Here is a 21,474-nt window from a genome sequence, read left to right on the forward strand (position 1 = left end):
ATTTTGCCAGGGTTGCAGAGATGGGAGAATACAAGGTCAAGGGTATTACCACTGGAGTGACTGGAAGTATGTGTCCATTGGGTTAGGTCAAAAGATGAGGTTACGTCAAGAAGTTTAGCTGTAGTTGGGCTGTTAACATTGACAGGAATGTTGAAGTCACCAAGAATGATACTGGGTATTTCAAAGGAGAGAAAGTAGGGTAGCCAGGCAGCAAAGTCATCAAGAAAGCGCGATACCGGCCCAGGAGGCCGATAAATTGCTGCAATCCTCAGCGAAATGGGGGAAAACAGACTAATACAGTGCATCTCGAAAAAAGAGAGAGATAGAGAGGGAGGGACAGGAAGGACTTGGAAGGTGCTTTGTGGGGATAGAAGGAAGCCAACTCCACCTCCTTTCTGTCTGTTGGGTCTGGGGGAGTGAGTCCAATGGAGACCACCATGGGAGAGGGCAGCAGGAGAAGCTGAATCAAAATTTTGAAGCCAGGTTTCTGTTGTGGGGAGCATGTTAAAGCCATGAGAGATGAAGAGGTCATGTACAGATGTTAGCTTGTTACAGATGGAGCGGGCGTTCCAAAGGACGCATGAGATTGGTGGGCTACTTTGAGGAAGCAGGGGGATAGAAATTAAACTGAGTGGATTGCGGTGGTTGCCAGAGGGGGAGGGGTATTGGATATGTGGCTTGCAGTTGGAAAATGGCTGACCAGGATTAGGAGAAATGTCACCTGGGACTAGTAGAAGGAGGAGGGCAAGAAAGGCAAGATGGGAGTGGGATGTGCATGAGCGCACGTGTCTAGTGGCCCTGGTGTTTATGTCAGCATGTGGATGCAGCAAATGCAGGAGATGATGGGTGCAATAGTAGGGAGAGGGTAGGAGTGAGGGTGATATGTGCATGCTGCAGGGAAGAGAGGAGGGGTAGAGTAAGGATAATTTGAGGATAGAAGACACCAATGTGAGAAGGAAAAGAATAAGGAGCATGTTAGTGGATAGAGAGTGGGAAACTGACTTTATATATAAAAAAAACATTTAATAAAACAAGTCTCAAAATATCATGATATATATGCACAAAAACAGACTAATAGCGAATTGCAATTCTAAGATACTTTCAAAGTAGTAAACGATTAATTTAACCCTTTCAATGCGTACGGACCGAATTTCTCCCTCTCCTAAAAGCTCATGGTCACTTCAATGACCATAAACTTTTATAGCAGATTTGTTCAGCCGACTCTGCTGAACAATTCTATACCTCTGATATCTCACCAAAGACACCCCCCCCCCCAAAAAAAAAACGTCTTTCTCAGCTCCTTCCCCCGGCCAACCCGATCTGGAAGACATTAGCGATTATTAATTTGCTATTGTTACAAGTGGGTGGAACGCTCTGAGCCCAACCTTTTTCAAACCAATTAGAGCATTAGGCTCTAATCATGTGGCTTGAAAACAAAAAAACTCATACAAACATATGAGTCCGGCACCCTGCAAGGGGGGGCAGTGCCCCTAATGGACCGGCTGCTCCTGATAAGACCCCTTTCACATTGAGTTAATGCTCTCAAGCAGATCCGCCTGCTCAGCGGGGGATCTGTCTGCTGATCCCCACTCGGTAGGCGGATGACAGGGCTGTATCCGCCCCGCTAATGCAGAGTGGACACAAACACAGCGCGTTGTTCTCTATGCTGCGGTCGGATGGAAATTGACCGCCTATTCATTTCCATCAGATAACATCTGATCCGATCTGCTAGATGGATGGGGAATGGAATCCCCATTCCATCTGTTTTTAGCGGAACTGGACTGGATCGGATCGGATGCAAGCGGTTGTAAACGGACACATGTCCATTTACATCAGCCTCTCCATAGAGAACAATGGGTGGTCCGATTGGGCCCGCCTGAAAAACGGACAGGCAGACCTGATCGGTGTGCTTGTGTGAAAGGGGCCTAAGGCCTTGTTTACACAGGGCATACAAAGCGTACCTTTACAGGGATGCACAGGTGTTCCGTGCATCTCTGTGCAGGCAGGCCCATTGATGTCATTTGGGATGTAGCAGCTGCACGAACAGAGCCATTACTTCCAATTTTATCCATGTAGGTCCGCATGCACTCACACTGCAATCAGCTCGCACTGTCTGCGTTCGAGGTCATGTACCCACACCCACACTGTCGGATTGGGAACAGCAGCTATGCCTGTGCAGCCATTGCATCTCAATTGACATGAATGGGACTGCCTCTACGGGGATGCACAGAACACCTGTGCATCCCTGTGCGGGTAAACATGGCCCTCCATGGGCGTACACTTTTGTATGCCACATGTGAACAATGCTTTAGTAGCAATCTATCAGGAGTTTTGTACGTTATGTTGTGTCAATGCACAATAATGATTTTAGTCTATTTTTAGTGAAAATAGCGATATGATATGATATGATATGATTGTTGCGGGGCCCAAAAAATCAGTAGCACTTTTTTTATTCTACAGGTCATGTGCTTTCAAAAATGTTTAGTTTGAGGGGTCTTTTCAAATTCTGAAAGCTGTATGTGAAAAATGGTAACCCCTGGATTATTTGAGTAAATTGTTTTTATTTACAGTTTTTCGTACCTTCAGTTTTCACCATTTCACAAAAAGGTGCAATTTAAAATGTACAAATATTTGTTACCGTATTTATCGGCGTATAACACGCACCGGCGTATAACACGCACCCCAATTTAGGAGGGAATTTTAAGGGGAAAAAAAACTTTTAGGAGGGAAGTTGAAGGGAAAAAAACTTACATTTAAATGCCCATCATTGCAGCTTTCTCAGTGCAGCCTTGCCCCAGTGCAGCCATGTCAGTGCAGCCATGTCAGTGCAGCCTTCCCCAGTGCAGCCATGTCAGTGCAGCCATGTCAGTGCAGCCATGTCAGTGCAGCCTTGTCAGTGCAGCCTTCCCCAGTGCAGCCTTGTCAGTGCAGCCATGTCAGTGCAACCTTCCCCAGTGCAGCCTTGTCAGTGCAGCCTTCCCCAGTGCAGCCTTGCCCCAGTGCAGCCTTGCCCCAGTGCAGCCTTCGATCAACAGTCCCTGCTTCCTGGGCTTCAAAATCGCCGACCGCGATTTGAAAATGGCGCCGCCGGCGCCGAAATACACAGAGCCGGTCCTCGGCTCTTTCCGGCGGCTCTCGTTTACTTTCGGCTCCACTCGTAGTCCCGAGTAGGTTCGGATAGCTCCGCTCGGGACTACGAGTGGAGCCGAAAGTAAACGAGAGCCGTCGGAAAGAGCCGAGGACCGGCTCTGTGTATTTCGGCGCCATTTTCAAATCGCGGTCGGCGATTTTGAAATTTTGACAGCTCGGGATCGCAGGGTATCGGCGTATAACATGCACCTGCGACTTTCCCCTGATTTTAAGGGGAAAAAAGTGCGTGTTATACGCCGATAAATACGGTATTTATTAACTCAATACAGTTTTAACTTCTATATTTATTAGGAATTTAGTGATTTTAGTGTATTTTTTGCGAAAATATTGTTTTGATAAACATCTGCGCAAATATCGCGCTGCCTTAAAAATCAGTAGCATCTTCTTTTTATTCTACTGACCATGTGCTTTCAGAAAATGTATGGTTTGGGGTGTCTTTTACAAATTCTGAAAGCTGTAAGTGAAAAAGGAAAACCTGCAGATTTTCTAAGAAACGTTTGCGTACATCTGATTTTCACTATTTCTCAAAAAAGCGCAATTCAAAATTTACAAATATTTGTTATTTATGAACTCAATACAGGTTAAGCTTTTATGTTTTAGTAGGAATTTAGCAGGAATTTTGTAAAATTTGCTGTGTTTGTATCTGCTAATAATGATTTTAGTGTATTTTTAGTGAAAATATTGCTTTGGTAAACATTTGCGCAAATATTGTGGGGCCTTAATTTGCAGCTACAGGCATCTTTCAGATATCCTTGTTTGCAGCCAGCGATTCTGTGCACCATAAGAAAGATCATAGCGGCAGTTCCGCCACTTGATCCTTCTTACAGGCGACTGGAGGGGACATCCCCCCCTCCCGCCACCATCTGGTGCTTCTCCGGGATCTCCCGTGCCATTGGGGACCCGGAGAAAGAATCGCCCACCGCTGGAAGATGACCATAGAGATCTCTATGACCGTCGGAGGCCCGGGCGCGACATTATAACGTCACATCCAGGCCGCAGATGTAAACAAAGCCACCATCTGGTAAGCATGAAATCGTGGATTTTTTTCCCAATCTCATGCTTTCCAGCCTGGAGGAGAGATGTGGGGTCTTATCGACCCCTCATCTCTCCATAAAGAGGACCTGTCACAAATGATTCCTATTTCAAGGGATGTTTACATTCCTTGTAATAGGAATAAAAGTGATTAAAAAAATGTAAAAGAAAGTGTAAGAATAAAAAAATAAAGTAAAATAAAAAATAATAATAATGTGCCCGGTAGCTCACGCTCAGAAGCGAATGCACACATAAGTCCTGCCCACACATGTAAACGCTGTTCAAACCACACATGTGAGGTATCGCCGCGTGCGTTACAGCACAAGCAACAATTCTAGTACTAGACCTCCTCTGTAACTCTAAACATGTAACCTGTAAAAAATGTTAAAGCGTCGCCTATGGAGATTTTTAAGTATCGTAGTTTGGTGTCATTCCATGAGTGTGCGCAATTGCAAAGCGAGACATGTTGGGTATTTATTTACTCGGCGTAATATCATCGTTCACATTATACAAAAAAATTGGGCTACCTTTACAGTTTTGTCATTTTGTTAAATCATGACACTGTTTTTTTTCCAAAATAAAAGTTTAAAAAATTGATGCGCAAATACCATGTGAGATAAAAAGTTGGATCGACCGCTATTTTATTCCGTAGGGTGTCTGCTAAAAATATATATATATATATATATATATATATATATATATATATATATAATGTTTGGGGGTTCTGAGTAATTTTCTAGCAAAAAAAATGATGATTTTTACATGTCGGAGAGGAGTGCCAGAATAGGCCCGGTATGGAAGTGGTTAACAAACTCTGAAAGTTGTAAGGGAACAATGAAAACTTTTAGATTTTTAGAGAAATGCGGTTATTTACATTTTTGCGTACTTTCAGTTTTCACCATTTTGCAAAAAGGCGTAATTTAACCACTTCAATACCAGACACTTTCCCCCTTTTCTGCCCAAGCCATTTTCCAGCTTTCAGGGCTGTCGCTGTTTAAATGACAATTGCGCAGTCATGCTACACTGTACCCCAATTTTTTTTTACCATTTTGTTCCCACAAATAGAGCTTTCTTTTGGTGATATTTGATCACCTCTGGGGTTTTTATTTTTTGCTAAACAAATAAAAAAATACTTTTTTTCTTACTTTCTGTTAGAAAATTTTGTAAGTTTTCTCCTTCACTGATGGGCACTGATGAGGCTGCACTGACGGGCACTGATAAGGCGGTACTGATGTGCACTGATGAGGTGGCACCAATGAGGGCACTGATGATGGGCACTGATATGCGACACTGATGAGCACCGATAGGCGGCACTGATAGGTGGCACTGATATGTAGCACTGATGGGCACTCATTGGCGGCACAGATGGGCACTCATTAGGGGCACAGATGGGCACTCATAGGCGGCACAGATGGGCACTCATAGGTGGCACTAATGGGCACTGATAGATGGCACTGATGGGCATCACTGCTATGGAGGCACTGGCAGGTATTGCTGATGAACACTGATTGGCATCATATGTGGGCACACATTGGCATCATATGTGGGCACACATTGGCATCCCTGGTGGCCATGGGTGGCATACCTGGTGGTCATTAGTGGTGGCCATCCCCAGTGCTCCTGGTGGGCATCCTTGGAGGGAGGGGGACTACGTTGATAATCAGCGCAGACCCCCACTGTCAGGAGAGCAGCTAATCGGCTCTCCTCTACTCGCGTCTGTCAGACACGAGTGAGGAAAAGCCGATACATGGATCTTCCTGTTTATATCGTGATCAGCTATGATTGGACACAGCTGATCACCTGAGGGAGACTTTTTACCTAGATCAGAGTTGTGGTGTGTCAGATTGACACACCACAACAACGATCAGCACGCTGTGCACCCCCGCAGGCACGCAACAGCTTTTTATCCTGATCACGTCCGGTCGGGATAACCGAACCACTTTGCTGACGTACTTTTGCTATATGGTGGGCGGCAAGTGGTTAAAAATTACAAATATTTGTTATTTAGGAATTTTGTAAAATGTACAGTGTTTTCATCTGCTAATAATGATTTTAGTGCATTTTTAACGAAAATATTGTTTTCATAAACATCTGTGCAAATATCATTGTGCCCTAAAAATCAGTAGCACCTTATTTGTATTCTACTGGTCATGTGCTTTCAGAAAATATATGGTTTGGGGGGGTCTTTAACCATTTTTAAAAGCTGTAAGGGAAAAATAAAAAAAAGCAATGGAAAAATTGTAAAAATTGCCTGGCCACCTGAGTGTAAAAATGGAGCACATATTGTTTGCAGTTCACAGGTTTAGCATCAGAGTTTGATATTTTTTTGAAATATACAATATTCATAATTAGCAGTTTGGGTTGTATGCCATTTATTGCATGGCACCATGCTCTAACCACATAGAAGTTGGTGCCAGATAGTCTGTTCCAGAAGTATAATAACCATGTAGCCTGCCAATAGCAGCCATCCAAGTCTAAATCTGTTCCAGCTTTGTGAATGCCAGCACATACAGAATACATATGGCAAATCCAACAATAGCTTGTAAATTCAATTGAATGCAAACGCCATTCATTTATTTGTATTGTTTCTTTCTGGTAGCATAGCCATTTGAAGTTTGCGTTCAGAATAGAGTTTAATAATTTAGTAAATACAGTTCATAAATGCCTTTTGAGATAAATCGTTGCTATCCAACAATCCTCAAATGGACTGAGAATACATATATAGCGATTGGCATTTAGGCCTCATTCATGACGAGCACCCACATGTATGTTAAATTAGGAGCAGTGGCTATGTCCATGCAGCCACTGCATTTCACTTTACAGGAATGGGACTGCCTGCACACGTACACATAGAACACCTGTTTATCCATATGTAGGGTAGAAATTCAAATTGTGTTAGGTGTTTGACAAACATTACCAAAAACTCTAGATGATATGATAGCGTTTGGTCAATATTATTAATTTTTTGTAAAAGGCTTTTTAAACAACGTTTTCTGTCGGTTTACAACCTTTGTGACAAAAGATTATCAGCGCACTATGGGTTATCTAAAGCAATGGCTCCCAACCAGGAGAATGCACCAAGACATTAAAGGGTATGCAAAAAAAAAAATAACAAAAATAACTGCAGAAAAAGGCCATGGCTTACCTGTGAGTGTAAACAAAAGGATCTATGGGTTTGTGTGTGTGTATAGATATTGATATATATCGATATCTATACACACACTATATTACCAAAAGTATTGGGACACCTGCCTTTACATGAACTTTACTGGCATCCCAGTCTTAGTCCATAGGGTTCAATATTGAGTTGGCCCACCCTTTGCTGCTATACCCACTTCAACTCTTCTGGGAAGGCTGTCCACAAGGATTAGGAGCGTGTCTAATTCATCCCAAAGATGTTCTATCGGGTTGAGGTCAGGACTCACTCATCCATGTCTTTATGGACCTTGCTTTGTGCACTAGTCCAAATCATTTGGTGGAGGGGGGATTATGGTGGGGAGTTGTTTTTTAGAGGTTCGGCTTGGCCCCTTAGTTCCAGTAAAGGGAACTCTAAAGGTGTCAGCCTACCAAGACATTTTAAACAATTTCATGCTTCCAACTTCGTGGGAACAGTTTTCGGATGGCCCCTTCCTGTTCCAACATGACTGCGCACTGGTGCACAAAGCAAGGTCCATAAATACACGAATGAGCAAGTTTGGGGTGGAGGAACTTGACTGGCCTGCACGCAGTCCTGACCTCAAACCGACAAAACACCTTTGGGAAGTATTAGACTTCCCAGGCCAGGCCTTCTCGTCCACATCAGTGCCTGACCTCACAAATGCATTTCTGGAAGAATGGTCAAACATTCCCATCGACATAATCCTAAACCTTGTGGACAGCCTTCCCAGAACTTGAAGCTGTTATATCTGCAAAGAGTGGGCCAACTCAATATTGAACCCTACTGACTAAGACTGGGAAGCCATTAAAGTTCAGGTGTGTATAAAGGCAGGTGTCCCAATACTTTTGGTAAAATAGGGTGTATATACAGTGGATTTAAAGAGTCTACACACCCCTGTTAAAATGTCAGCTTTCTGTGATGTAAAAAAGAGACAAAGATAAATAATTTCAGAACTTTTTCCACCTTTAGTGTGACCTATAAACTGTACAACTCAGTTGAACAGCAAACTAAAATCTTTTAGGTGGAGGGAAGTAAAAATAAAAAAACTTGGTTGCATAAGTGTGCACACCCTTAAACTAATACTTTGTGTTTTATTACAGCTTTCAGTCTTTTTGGGTATGAGCCTATCATCATGGCACATCTTGACTTGGCAATATTCGCCCACTCTTCTTTGCAAAAACACTCCAAATCTGTCAGATTGTGAGGGCATCTCCTGTGCACAACCCTCTTCAGATCACCCCACCAATTTTCAATCAGATTCAGGTCTGGGCTCTGGCAGGGCCATTCCAAAACTTTAATCTTCTTTTAGTGAAGCCATTCCTTTGTTGATTTGGATGAAAGCTTTGGGTCATTGTCATGCTGAAACATGAAGCTCCTCTTCATGTTCAGATTTCTTGCAGAAGCCTGAAGGTTTTGTGCCATTATTGACTGGTATTTGGAACTATTCATAATTCCCTCTACCTTGACTAAGGCCCCAGTTCCAGCTGAAGAAAAAGAGCCCCAAAGCATGATGCTACCACCACCATGCTTCACTGGGGGTATGATGTTCTTTTGGTCATGTACAGTGTTGTTTTTGCGCCAAACATATTTTTTGGAATTATGGCCAAAAAGTTCAACTTTGGTATCATCAGACCATAACACATTTTCTCACATGCTTTTGGGAGACTTCAGATGTGTTTTTGCAAAATTTAGCCAGGCTTGGATGTTTTTCTTTGTAAAGAAAAGGCCACTCTGCCCTGTCTTGCCACTCTACCCCATAGCCCGACATATGAAGAATATGGGATATTGTTGTCTCATGTACCACGTAGCCAGTACTTGCCAAATATTCCTGCAGCTCTTTTAATGTTGCTGTAGGCCTCTTGACAACCTCCCTGACCGGTTTTCTTGTCTTTTCATCAATTTTGGAGGGACATCCAGTTCTTTGTAAAGTCACTGTTGTGCCACATCCCCCCCCCCCCCCCCAAAAGATTTCAATTGAGTTGTAAAGTTTTTATAGGTCACTAAAACCTGACAGGGGTGTGTAGATTTTTATATGTCCACTGTATGTGTGTGTGTGTGTGTGTGTGTGTATATATATATATATATATATATATTATATAGTATCTCACAAAAGTGAACCGTTCCAGGCCACATGTTCTCAACCAGAGGGGGGCAGGGGTTAGGGGTTACCTTGCCAGCTGAGACCTCCCAGGAAAAGCACATTTTCCCTGTGTCAATTCCAGCAAAGAATTTGTGTGAGCCATGGGTACCAGATAATGGGGTATGAAAGGTTGGAATTTAAAATGAAAGGTTTGAATTTTTCCATGCTTTATCGATTGTGTAGCAGCAGTAAAAGACATAAATAATACGTTTGAACTGTACCTTGAGTAGACTGGGCTGTTTGGCACAGGGAGTGCATATTCCTCTCTGTGGGGGGCTTCCTGTCCCATTGGTTTAGTAAGGAGTGATAATACAGCAGTCCAGAATTGTTGAGCCTTTCACAACTACCACGTGTGCCAAAATCCACATCCATGAAAGCCATGAAAGCCATGAGAAGAACAGCCAAGTACAAAGCAAACAATTCTGGCGGATACGAAGTACCAACGTGTCATAATGACGTAATTGTTTTTGAGAGCTAATACATCATGCAAGCAGGATTTCACTGTGGCCCATATTCAATCCCAGTTTTTCTTGCCACTTACACATTTCATTTCTGCACAGACCTTGATGTGTGTGTTTCATGTTAAAGCTGCTGTTTTAATTTCAGTATTAACATTTTGAACCGTATAGTAATTATTTACCCTTGTTTTGTTTACATATGATTTCTTTTTTTTTTTTTTTTTTTGCATTAAGATGGATCTTGGAATGTGGATTCTCCAAAGCTGATTAAATTGGGAGTTTTACCTGTTCGAAGCTTATTGGTAATGGAAGGAACTATATGGGCTGCCTCTGGAGGACAAATATTCATAATTGACAGAGAAACGTTTAATACTGAAGTAGGTATACACTTGGATGCAATGCATAACAAAATTAAATGAACATGACTAAGATTATTAAGTATTATAAGATATTCTATTCTTTTTACCATGCAATAGGATGCTTAATATCGTAATTTTGTCTGTGACATTTCACTTCGGAGCATTTTATTTATTTTTTTCAGCTACTGCAGTTCATATTGAACGTTAGAGTGGTTGGAATGTTTCTCCAGGCAAAAATGTAGTTAGGTTTATAGATCTTTTTGTTATATGGTACATAACATGGATAATCTCTAGAGCAGAGATTACTACCAGACATAGAATGGAAGCGTTAGATTTCGTCAGAGCAACAGAAATTAGTTCAACACATTCTCACAGATATTTTAAATGAATGAAATGTGTTTTTGATAGTATTATCAGGGGGGTTTGTCCATCCAGTGGCAAAGGGAATTTTCATTCCGATATACGAAAGTGCTGTGTGCTTATGTCATAATATCATTCAACACTGCCTCCATGTTCTGACGTTTTAAATTTGGGATTAGTAAAACAGGGGAGTAGGGTGACCAATACGAACACATCTATCTTGTGTGAACATTACTAACTTCAAAACATTATCTCATTTCAAAAAACAGTTCTCAGTCAGTCTATGATACCTTGCACAGTTTTAATAGTTTTTTCTCTAACACAATGTTACCGCTTATATATAATTATACCAAGTAGAATTTTGTATTTTTACTATTATTACAGTAGTTTAATTTTTGCTGGCAGAATAGAAATATGGGTTCTCCTTGTTTTACCACTTAGGCCATACACATAAAGATTTCTCTCTCCATACTAAATATCATGGATGGAAGAATTTTCCCTGCTGGCTATTGTATTCTGACAGCTGGTACCCTGTCAGAATACCTAATTGGGCGCAGTATCTAATTGGGCACAGTCACTGTTTGGCCAGCAACTATCCACACAGCACCTTTGTTGATTGAAAAAATTAGGATCCTAATCATATAGTACTGAACCCAGGCAATTTATTCATACACCATGGGTTATAGATGCATACCTTTAGGTATTTGGACACTGGCAAGCTTTTGAGGAAACTCCACCCCCAGGGCCCCTCACCCATAAACCCTGCCACACTCTGTGAGGAGCTTGTTTCTTTTCTGTAGAGAGCAGCTCCAATACTTTCATTTTTTCTAAAGATTTCTTCAATCAACCTCACAGTCTACAGAAGCAGTCTACATACAGTCTGGCATTGTGAACAAGTACCACAGGGTCACCCTGTATGTTTGACTATTACTGTGCAAAATTTGGGCATTGGTAAACAGTGGGCAGTGTAAACTTTTCCAACTTGGCACTAAAATCCAATCACTCAGAGCCCAGACTCAGGTGGGTGACCAGGTGTTAACATCACATCACTGGTATCTTCCACCTAGACCATTTATAAGGCACTCAGGCACCTCCCCCTGCCTTTTTGCTTCATATATTTGTTGAAGAACGATCTACTCCTACTAGACACGCTAGGGTAACTCCTCCTTCACCCTACTCCATGAGTACCCCACAAGGAAATACCCTCACTTTTAGCTATGGTGAAGACCTAGCGAAAGGGAGCCAACAGCAGGCAGATTTGCCCTGATGAAGGTCTGTTCATAATGATTGTGTCCCTTGCATCGGAGTAGGAACTAGTCTTAACACCAGCTACCGAATCTGATTCTAGTTTTTTTTCTATGCTTAACAAGGAGCCTATTTGACAAAATCAGAATTTTTTTACACCTGTGTCACAATTTCTCAGACAAATTACGGCCTTAATACAACCACCTCTTAATACATCTCTTCTCCTATTCCCGTTTTTGAACCAGAGTCAGTCATACCCTGATATACTGGCCCTAGATAACTTGAAGCACAGGAAATTGAAAGGATGCAGAAGCAGATGACATACACATACAGTCACCATATTGAAGAGGGAGTTTCCCACAATATGCTTTCCTATTGTTTAAAAGCTTATTGCCTCTGCTTGCAAAAGCCTTAGTATTGTACACTTAAACTGACCTCCAACTCAATACGCACCTTTGGGCACAGAGACATATTAAACCTTGCAAAACATTCCCTGTTCACAAAAAGATCGAATAGTCCATCTATTACAATTGGGAGATTCCTGAAAGGATTTTTACTCCCCCAAAAGTTTCTACTGAACTCTATCTAGTTTCAGAAAGAGTTTACAAAGAAATAGTCTATCCCCATGTCTGACCCTGAAGTCTCTGTCCTAAACAAGCATCTCATTGTACCCATTGAAGATGTTCCATCTCTTAAAGACTCTGTGGACGGGACATTTGAGACGCTCTTAAAGCCTTTCTTTGCCCTGGCAGGCCCGGCTCTGCAATCGGCTCTGTTTGCAATTTCAGTATGTCAAACTGCAGCAAATTGGACCAAGATAATGAACAACCAACACGACCCTGTATTTCAGGATTGTGTCGTTGCAGAGCAATTACAGCTTCCATTTTCTTTCTTCCATAATTACAACTTCCATTTTCTTTCTTCTATGTCATAGTTGGGCAGTGATGTTGCCACTATCCCGGCTATCAGTGGTTGTTATGGAAGCAGCGGCTGCCCCCTTTTTTTTATTTCAATAGTTTTTATTGAATTTTTCATATAGAAATAGGAAACAATGATACAATCTGTAGTACAAAATAACAAAGTAATAACACATGAGATATGGCTAAGATGTCGCCCCCCACCTCACAACACCCCAAATGGGATCAAACTGCATCACGGGGATGAAAGCAACATAGCCGACCTGTAATATACTTTTAGTTCAGTACTTGTATTGATGTAGTAAAGAGTCATGCCATATAAGAGCCCAAAAAAAAAAACTGATGATGCAAGCAAGGAAGTATAAATGGATAAGCTAGAAGAGAAACTATCCATGGGTTCCTAAGTCAAACATTTACTAAAGTAGACATAAGGAGGATTAGCTGGACATAAAATAGAATTTTCCTGGAATAAATGAACTGTAAAACATTAATTGAACTGTGAACTACCGTCCAAAGGGGATAGTGGTCCAACCCCTCTCTCCCCAACAAATACAAGACCCAGGATCAAATTGCTGGAGCATCTGAATACTTAAATACTCCCTAAAATGTCAAATGAACCATATAAGGGGAAACCAGAATTAGAAGAGAGAGGGAATAAAAGCTAGACAGAAATAGCATACAGATGCATAAGGAAAAGACACCAATGATTCTACCAGAGTAAAATACATGACTATTCAGCATGGAGGTAATTGGATATAGGACTTCCAAGGTTCCCAGATGCCTTCAAATTTATCCAAGGTATGTAGTAGAAAGCTAGCTGACTTCTCCTGAGTCCTTATCCAGGAATCCTTACGTTTTGCTGCTGAAAAAGATACTGTTGGCTGTTTCCAGGCCCTTGCTATTATAATCGTAGCCCCCAACAGAATGAAATGTATGAGTCTCTGGGTGGATTTGGAACATCCGACTGGCTTACCGTTCAGTAGGGTCATTTTGGGTGTTTTTTGCAGGGATAGCCCTAGTGTGACTTCTCAATTGGGATATGGAGTGAACGAAAAAAGTATAAGATTCTTGGGAGGAGGGTCATTTTAACAGTCTTCATCCTACCCAGCCAAGAGAGGTCTCTCTGCCCCCAGTTGGACAGATCTGCACTCAGTGTTTTGAACATAGGGGGATAATTAGCATTATATAGCTGGTCTATGTTGGCTGCAAAGTTGATACCTAGATGAGGGATGTGTGTATTGCTCCATGCGAACACAATGTGTTCCCGAAGCTGCTCAACCAAAGAGCTGGTAGTAGTAATGTTTCACGCAGTAGAGATAAGGGGGAAGTGATGAATAAAAGCAGGTCATTCGCAAATAAAAAAGGAAAAGAAAGACGCCTCTAAGTGCAGTATGCAAAATTTAAGTAAGTGCACAAAGGGTTAAAAGCATTTACAAGATTGTTGAGTGTTAAAAAACATGATAAAATCAGGAGTCCTCATCTGTGACATTTGTCCATCCTCAGCATGGTGGTAGAGAGTAGTGTAGAGCCGTCCAGCAGCTGTAAAGCGTTCTCATGCATGTTGGAAAGAGGAGGCAGCAGGGAAGCCTGTATTCACTGCGGGACACACAAGGCTGATGGTGTCAGTGTAGAGAAAGGGGACGGTAACGCGTCTGACGAAGGAGCCGCACATGCTCCGAAACGCGTTACCGCCCCCTTTTCTACACTGACACCATCAGCCTTGTGTGTCCCACAGTGAATACTGGATTACTTAGCAGAGATTTGTTCAACCTCCAGCGAAACTTAACTTACCGTCAGATTCATGTGGTATCATAATATAAAGAACAACCATTGAATGATCAAACAATGGGGAATCCCTGATAACGATAAGTGACTTGGAGACAAAAGGAATTGTTGAGGCCGCTGTAAAGATATGATCTATTATTGCTAGTGTTAAATGGGGGCAGAATAATGTGTGTAGTCCTTTTGCCATTGGGTTAAATTCCCTCCAGATGTCCACCATCCCATGTGAATGGAGAAGCTTGGCAAACCTTAAACTTTGCTTGGGGGGACATAGCTGACGAGGGTGGCCATTTTCTGATTTATCTAGCATGTGATCTAGGGCAATATTGGAGTCTCCCCCCATAATTACGGTGCCCAGAAAATGAGGGATAGGGTGGCCATCATAGAGTGAAAAAAGGAAGCCTAATCGTGGTTCGGGGCATAGCATGAAATAAACCTGAATGTTACCCCATCTACAGCACCTACAAGGAGAATATATCTGCCCTCAGGGTCCCTGATTTCCTGCTGGAGAGAGAAAGTGGTGTTATTAGAGAAAAATATGCCCACCCCTTTAGTCTTATCCGATGCATTGGCTAAATAGAAATGGAGGAATTTAGAGTGAATACATTTAGGGTTGTATTGGTTCGGAAAATGGATTTCCTGTAAGAGAAGCACCTCAAGATGCTGTGAATGGGAATGTTGGAAATATTTCTGGCACTTCAGTGGTGAGTTCTAGCCCCGAACTTTGTGTGAGGCTATTCTTAAGGGTGCTGAGTGTCCCTTAAGCGGAGCCATGGATCAAAGGGGGTGGATAATGCATCACTGAGTAGAGGCCTACCTGCCTCCAGATCAACTTGGACTGGGACCTCAAGGGACGAGAGAGAGGTGGAGTCAGTTACCCCCAGCCTATCACGTGTGGTGACTCCTTGGTGCCTGAGAAAAGATAGGAAACGTGAGAGAAGCATGAAAAAGGGAAAAGATAAGTGTAGAAGAGAGGTTTGAGAAGGTCACTGAGGAATCTACCAGCAAACTTCCCCAGAACCACGAGAGTGGGATTAGTTTCTATCCCATCCACTCTAGTAGTTAACAGCACAATAGTCCACCTAGACGGCAGACCAACAACTGCCTCTGAAAGAACCAACTGTCGTAACTCAGAGGCGGAGGGAGGAGCATAACTTCCGCTTCGGCCTCACCAACCACCTGTTAATGCATAATTTAGGGGAAGGCCCCATATGTTTTGGTATAGCTGTTAACATGGGCCCTAGAGACCCTCCCCATCTCCTTTCCCCTCCCAGGGGGTAGCTGTTGCTTAGGAGTATCTGGAAAGGAGCGAAGCAGCCCAAAATTTGGGTACCAGCCACTTCCTTACACCCCAAAGCAAAAGGATATCTAAGAGTGGTGTTGCTATGCACAAGAAAAATATACAACTATAGATGAACTGGAGCCCGAGTAAACTACAACTTTCATTAAAACCTTATAACTAGCTGCCTCCGCCCCGGGGAGGATCCGAGGGACTCCTAAGGAGGGAAGAAAGCCTTCTCCCTACGCCCAATGCCTGACTCTCCCGGAAAGGAAGACAGCCTGGTTATCAAACAACAAATAACGATAACAACGCATAGCTTCCTCCTTCACCCCAAAAAAATTAGGCTCAACCACTATATCTCTGGGTAGGCCATCAGAGCGTGGGGGGTGAAGTGCTCTGTGCGCTCTGTCCAATTCTAGACAGTGATCCGGGATGTCAGGGAAGATGTCTTTGATAAAAGCACGAACAGTCCCATGAACTTTTGTAATTGTTTGGGGGAGCCCTCTGATCCGAAACTAATAACTCCTGGAGCGATTTTCCAGGTCATCAATTTTGGAGAGGGCCGAGTCCACTTAATCCTGTAAATATTGAATGTGGGCCGTGTTCTGATTAATTTTGGAGATTGTCTGTTCTGTTTTGTGTTCTATGGCCTTGATCCTGGTTCCCAGGTTTTGGAGGTCTGCTTGTATAGTAGAAGTACTGTAATTTGGGGTGCTGTTTGGGCTAGGCCCCTGGAGAGCATTTTAAAAAATGTATTCATTATAGTGTGTGAGTCCATCGGGTCTCCTGGGGAATGTGTGCCCAAAAGCTCTGACATTGCTGGGTTAGCTGTATGATCCCTCACTGGGGGGGTGATTAGCTCACCCAGCGTTCTTTCCAGAAGGGATATTGTGGATGCAGGTGACAATAGCTGTGGGAGATGAGGACTCACATCGTTAGGCCCAGGAGTGGTGGTTTGAGGGCCTCCATCTGTGCCTGCCTTCATATCTTCTCCCCTGTCCCTCCTGATGCTCTGCCCCTGATGCCATCTTTGCAGCCTCTGTGACCAGGAGATGGAATACAGGCTGGCGGATCAGATCTCTCCTGACCAATCCTGCTTGCATGTGCACGGTCTCTGGCTTCACAGCAGCTGAATGAGCCCAGAACAATTAACCACTATTGGTTTAGCCTGGGGGTGTATCCAGAGATCGCGCTGCTTGCAGTGGTGGGGCTGGAAAGGCCGGAACGGGATGGAGCTCCGAGGTTGGGCAGCCTTCTTGGAAGCTCCACTTGCGCACTCTCCTCACTGCCCCCCCCCCCTTTTTTTTTTATAGCTAATGACACCTCTGGGAGCTGTCATCAAGACAGTGTCACTGTCAGGGATTGGTTACGTGCGGTGGGTTGCTGGGTTTTTGTTTTTTGGCATCGTGATTGACTATGGGTTTTCAATGGAGGACTTTTTGGGACATTTTTATTTCTTTTATTAAAGAATGTTTGGGTGTCTTTATTTCTAGATTACTCATTCACGTAGGGGGAGAACTGGAATTAGGGGGCCACCTTATTAATAAAGGGGGCTTCCATATTTCGATGAGCCCCCACCCGCAGACCCCCACAACCATTAGGCAATGGTTGTGGGGATAAGACCCTTGCCCTCATCTCAATGGGGACAAGGTGCTTTTACCGGGGGGGTTTCCCCTGGCAAGCCACCTCTCATTGTTAAGCGCATGTGGCCCTTCATTATTTTTGGAGTAACCTCCCCATCCCCTTTCTTGGCCAGCCAGGCTACATGCTCAGGTAAATGGTCAGGTATAGATAGGGATAGGGAGCACTCACATTTATTTATTTTTTTGCATCGAGTCACCCTTAAAATCTGTACCAGACTCAAAGGGTCTGGTATACATTTTAGTAGGGGAGGACTCTACCCAGTTTTATTTTTTATCATTCTTGCTGTAGGATGTGCTACAGCAAAATTACATTTGTAAAGAAAACATTACAGTTTAAATTGCTGGCAAAGAAATTAGTTGCACACAGACCCCTACAAGGCCACTCAGCCTCGCACGACCCTTGCCATGCAGGAGTCTCCTTCAGCAGCCAAGATGGCGCCCAGCCCGAAGGCCGTGGTGCCCCAGAGTCTGCCGCAGACAGTCCACAGGGCGACACTACATAGCCCAGCGGGATCCCCATCAGTGGCAACACAAGCATCAGGCCTCTCTGTGCCACAGGACGGCATGCCTGGGACACCACAAGGTGAGACTAGCCCAAACTCCCCATATAATGCCTTTTCCAGGAGGGATGTGGAAGATGCCATGTCTCCTGCTTAATCTATAGAGACCTGGCAAAATTTGCAGAACCTACACACAGTCAGCAGAGCTCTCTCCCTGAAGAACTGCTGGTACCCTCAACCACCTACTCGGGGGATGCAGTATTACTGGCTAGATTCTCAACTCCATTACAACAGGAACTCAACAAGGCCATCACCCTCATCACCACAGAATTAAGGGGGAGCTGCAGTCAATTGGAGAACGACTGGATACCATTGAATTTAAGATGGATGGCACAGTGCGCAGGGTAAAAAATGTGTAGCGCTAAAAAACCTTATAAAAAGTGTTCTATATATACTCATTGAAGTGTATGTAACATCAAGTGCAAAAAATCTCAAAAGTGAATACTGTATCCACAATCTGAAAATGGATAATAATACTGGTGCTAGGAATGTCTAAATAACCCAAATTGCAGATTAAACCAAATCTGAGTTGTGTAAACAAAACAATATGTTTTATAAACCAAAATAGAATAAAACAAAATATTTTCAGTGACAAAAATTATATAAACTGTGAGGAAAATAGCAGTGAAAAAATATGTTTTTTCTTATGACTTTAAAGTGTGGAAAAATAAAGTCCATAGATGGAAGAGTAGTCAGATAGACACTGGAGCAGGCATTCATCACACGCCAATATTCCAAAGGGACCAGTAAAGTGAGAAAGCCACCTCCAATGGACAAAAGGGAGGCTTACCAGAGGTCGATGACTTGGAGAGGCTTATACCACTCAAGTCATAAAGGCTTTAGATCAAATGGTTTGAAGAATATTCCCGATATTCCCGGTTAGACAAGTACAAGGAATCCTAGGGACCGATCAACAGCTGGCCACAACCGTTATCATGCATCCATGTATAAATGAAAATCCAATGGGAGCCAGAGACTTAATATGCATAAACCATGTGGAAAAACAAGAAAACTGGTATTCCCAGGACCACGTAGCTTTAACATGGCTGATGTTAAAGCCATGTGGTCCTGGGAGCCATGAGACATGATCATGAAACCTCATTTCTATCGCATCAAGGAAAAGATGATTTTGGCTACAAGGGCTCTACCAGATCTTTCTTTGCGGGGCCACCTCATTCAATTGTTCGTGTATTTGTCACCTTTTACGGTCCAGAAACGTTGTTCCTTCAAGCCAGTCAAGTACGGATGGCAGTTCCCTTTCTGTTTTGTTAACTACAAGGGGAAGGCCCACTCGTTTACTAACTTCCAGGATGGCGAGGCACTTCTTCAGGAATTCAACGCCACCAGCAAGACCGCTCACTTTCTACAATTTGGTCAACAACCAAGCCCCTCCAGCACGCAGATCCCTATCGGTTACCTGAACTGGCACGAGGGCAAGCTCTGGCACAATTTCACTCTCTGCTTTGAGAGCCTGTTGCACTGTGATACTGCTTCATCCGTAGATGAGTAATTATTTCATTGACGTTACCAATGTTTAAGTTCCAGTATTTTTCCATGTTTACAGTTGTCCTTCACCTGCTATGACACGGTTTCCACCAACCCATGGCCAAGGTGGTCTAATGGCCAGTGGAGTTTGAAATTTCCTTCCCCTACTCCCAACTGCCTATCCTGCTTTAACCCTTCTTTTCCTTCCCCACCCCCTCCCTTTTCCCCCCTGCTTCTCCCCTTACCTGGTCTGATCCTGATATCATTTGCCTTGGCCGACAATTCAAACTTGTTTGTGCTGTCTTTTACATTTGTGCCAGATTTCCCAAAAGGACCCAGCTCCTATCCATCTGTTCCTGCCCCCCATATTGCCTATCAAGCTTTTGCCAAGAACCCTATGTGGTCCCGAGGGGCACCTGGGGCACTAATTCATTTATACAAAAGTATAGTAGTAGGCCCACTTGGGCATTCTCTTTTCGCTGCTAATCCTCTACCTTCACGCTTGATCGATAAAGATGGATATGTGCCAGGGGGTATATGCATGCCACTTGCCGTGAACTTATCTTCACCTATAGAGAGGGGGACAACTCCACAACCCTCATTGGGGGTTATGTCCCCTTTGCCAACGTTGGTTGGACACCTATTTTCTACTAGTTTAATTGTTGAACTAACATTACTGATCAACATTTACTTGTTTCTTACTTATTCTCTTCCTTTTCCTGACTTTTCTCCTCTTCTTCACTACACTTACCTATACCTAGTGAGCCTCTCTGGCATTTATAACGGTTTCAATAGTTTTAAGGGTCTCATTGCCATGGTCAACTAGCCACGGGGGTAAATGCTAACAAGCGGGTGCAGCCTGCCTGCCTACCTACCATGACCAGCCTAACTCACTACAATGTAGTGACACACAATGTACATGGATTTAATTCCCCTCTAACGAGAAATGCAGCATTCCATTACTACAACCAGCTGGGAAACAATGTTCTTGTACTTCAAGAAATACACTTCTCCAAGGCCTCTACCCCCCAGATTTCTCCACCCAAAATATTCTACAGATTACTCTGCCAGCAACACAGAGCAGAAACAAGGAGTAGCAATCTGTATCACAAAAAAGTCCCCTTTACACCAAAAAAGTTATAAAGGACAAAGATGATAGCTATATAATGGTAGTGGGGAGGGTCACTGATATGACTGTTTCCTTCATATCCTACTACGCCCCAAACACTGATCAGTTGGCATTCTTCCGTAGGCTGCTGGATATTATCTTGCCGCTTGTGGAGGGCCACTTGATCATTGGGGGAGATAGCAACACCTCCCTAGACCAAATTCTGGACAAATCTGACCCACATAGGTCTTCCCAAAAGCATGTCCCCAAGCAGGGTTGTTAGTTGGCTAAGATACTGCACCTTAATGATCTTATCGATGTGTGGCGGGACTGTAACCCTACAACTAGAGACTATACCATCTACTCCCACGTCCACAGGACCTACTCCAGAAATGATCATCTCTTTGCCCTCTCCACTCTACTCTCTTTTATATCAGGAGTGAAAATCCACACAACCCCCTGGTCAGCTCACTCCCTGGTCTCTATGACTATCACATGAGCAGCTCACAAGGCGACCATTAGAGGGAAATTTATTCCAATAGCCTCTAGAGTGAAACGAGCCAGGGAAGCTGGAGGAGGATTTGCACAAATTAGTACAAGCCCAAAATCAGACTCCGCAAACTGACCTTCGGCAGCAAATTGACTTGGCCCACCTAGCTCTCAACATTAGCTTAAGGACTAAAGCGGAAAAACATATACACTGGTCTAGATACAAGTACTACTATATGAGAGACAAACCTAACACGTTATTGGCACAAAAATTGGTCCTTAGACCATTCAGCCCGGCCTTACCAAA

General features: G+C 43.3%; 1 protein-coding gene across 3 annotated transcripts in view; it reads left to right on the forward strand.

Annotated features, from left to right (window-relative positions):
- The window catches only part of ARHGEF10 (Rho guanine nucleotide exchange factor 10), a 276,309-nt gene that overhangs the window by 211,721 nt on the left and 43,114 nt on the right, over positions 1 to 21,474 (forward strand). For all 3 annotated transcript variants that reach the window (XM_073626640.1, XM_073626639.1, XM_073626637.1), the window contains one exon: positions 10,172 to 10,314. In XM_073626640.1, coding sequence (XP_073482741.1) covers positions 10,172 to 10,314 — 143 coding nt within the window. The remainder of the gene's footprint in view (positions 1 to 10,171; positions 10,315 to 21,474) is intronic.

The sequence above is a fragment of the Aquarana catesbeiana genome, linkage group LG04 (genome assembly GCF_042186555.1).
Source record: "Aquarana catesbeiana isolate 2022-GZ linkage group LG04, ASM4218655v1, whole genome shotgun sequence".
Classification (NCBI taxonomy): Eukaryota; Metazoa; Chordata; class Amphibia; order Anura; family Ranidae; genus Aquarana; species Aquarana catesbeiana.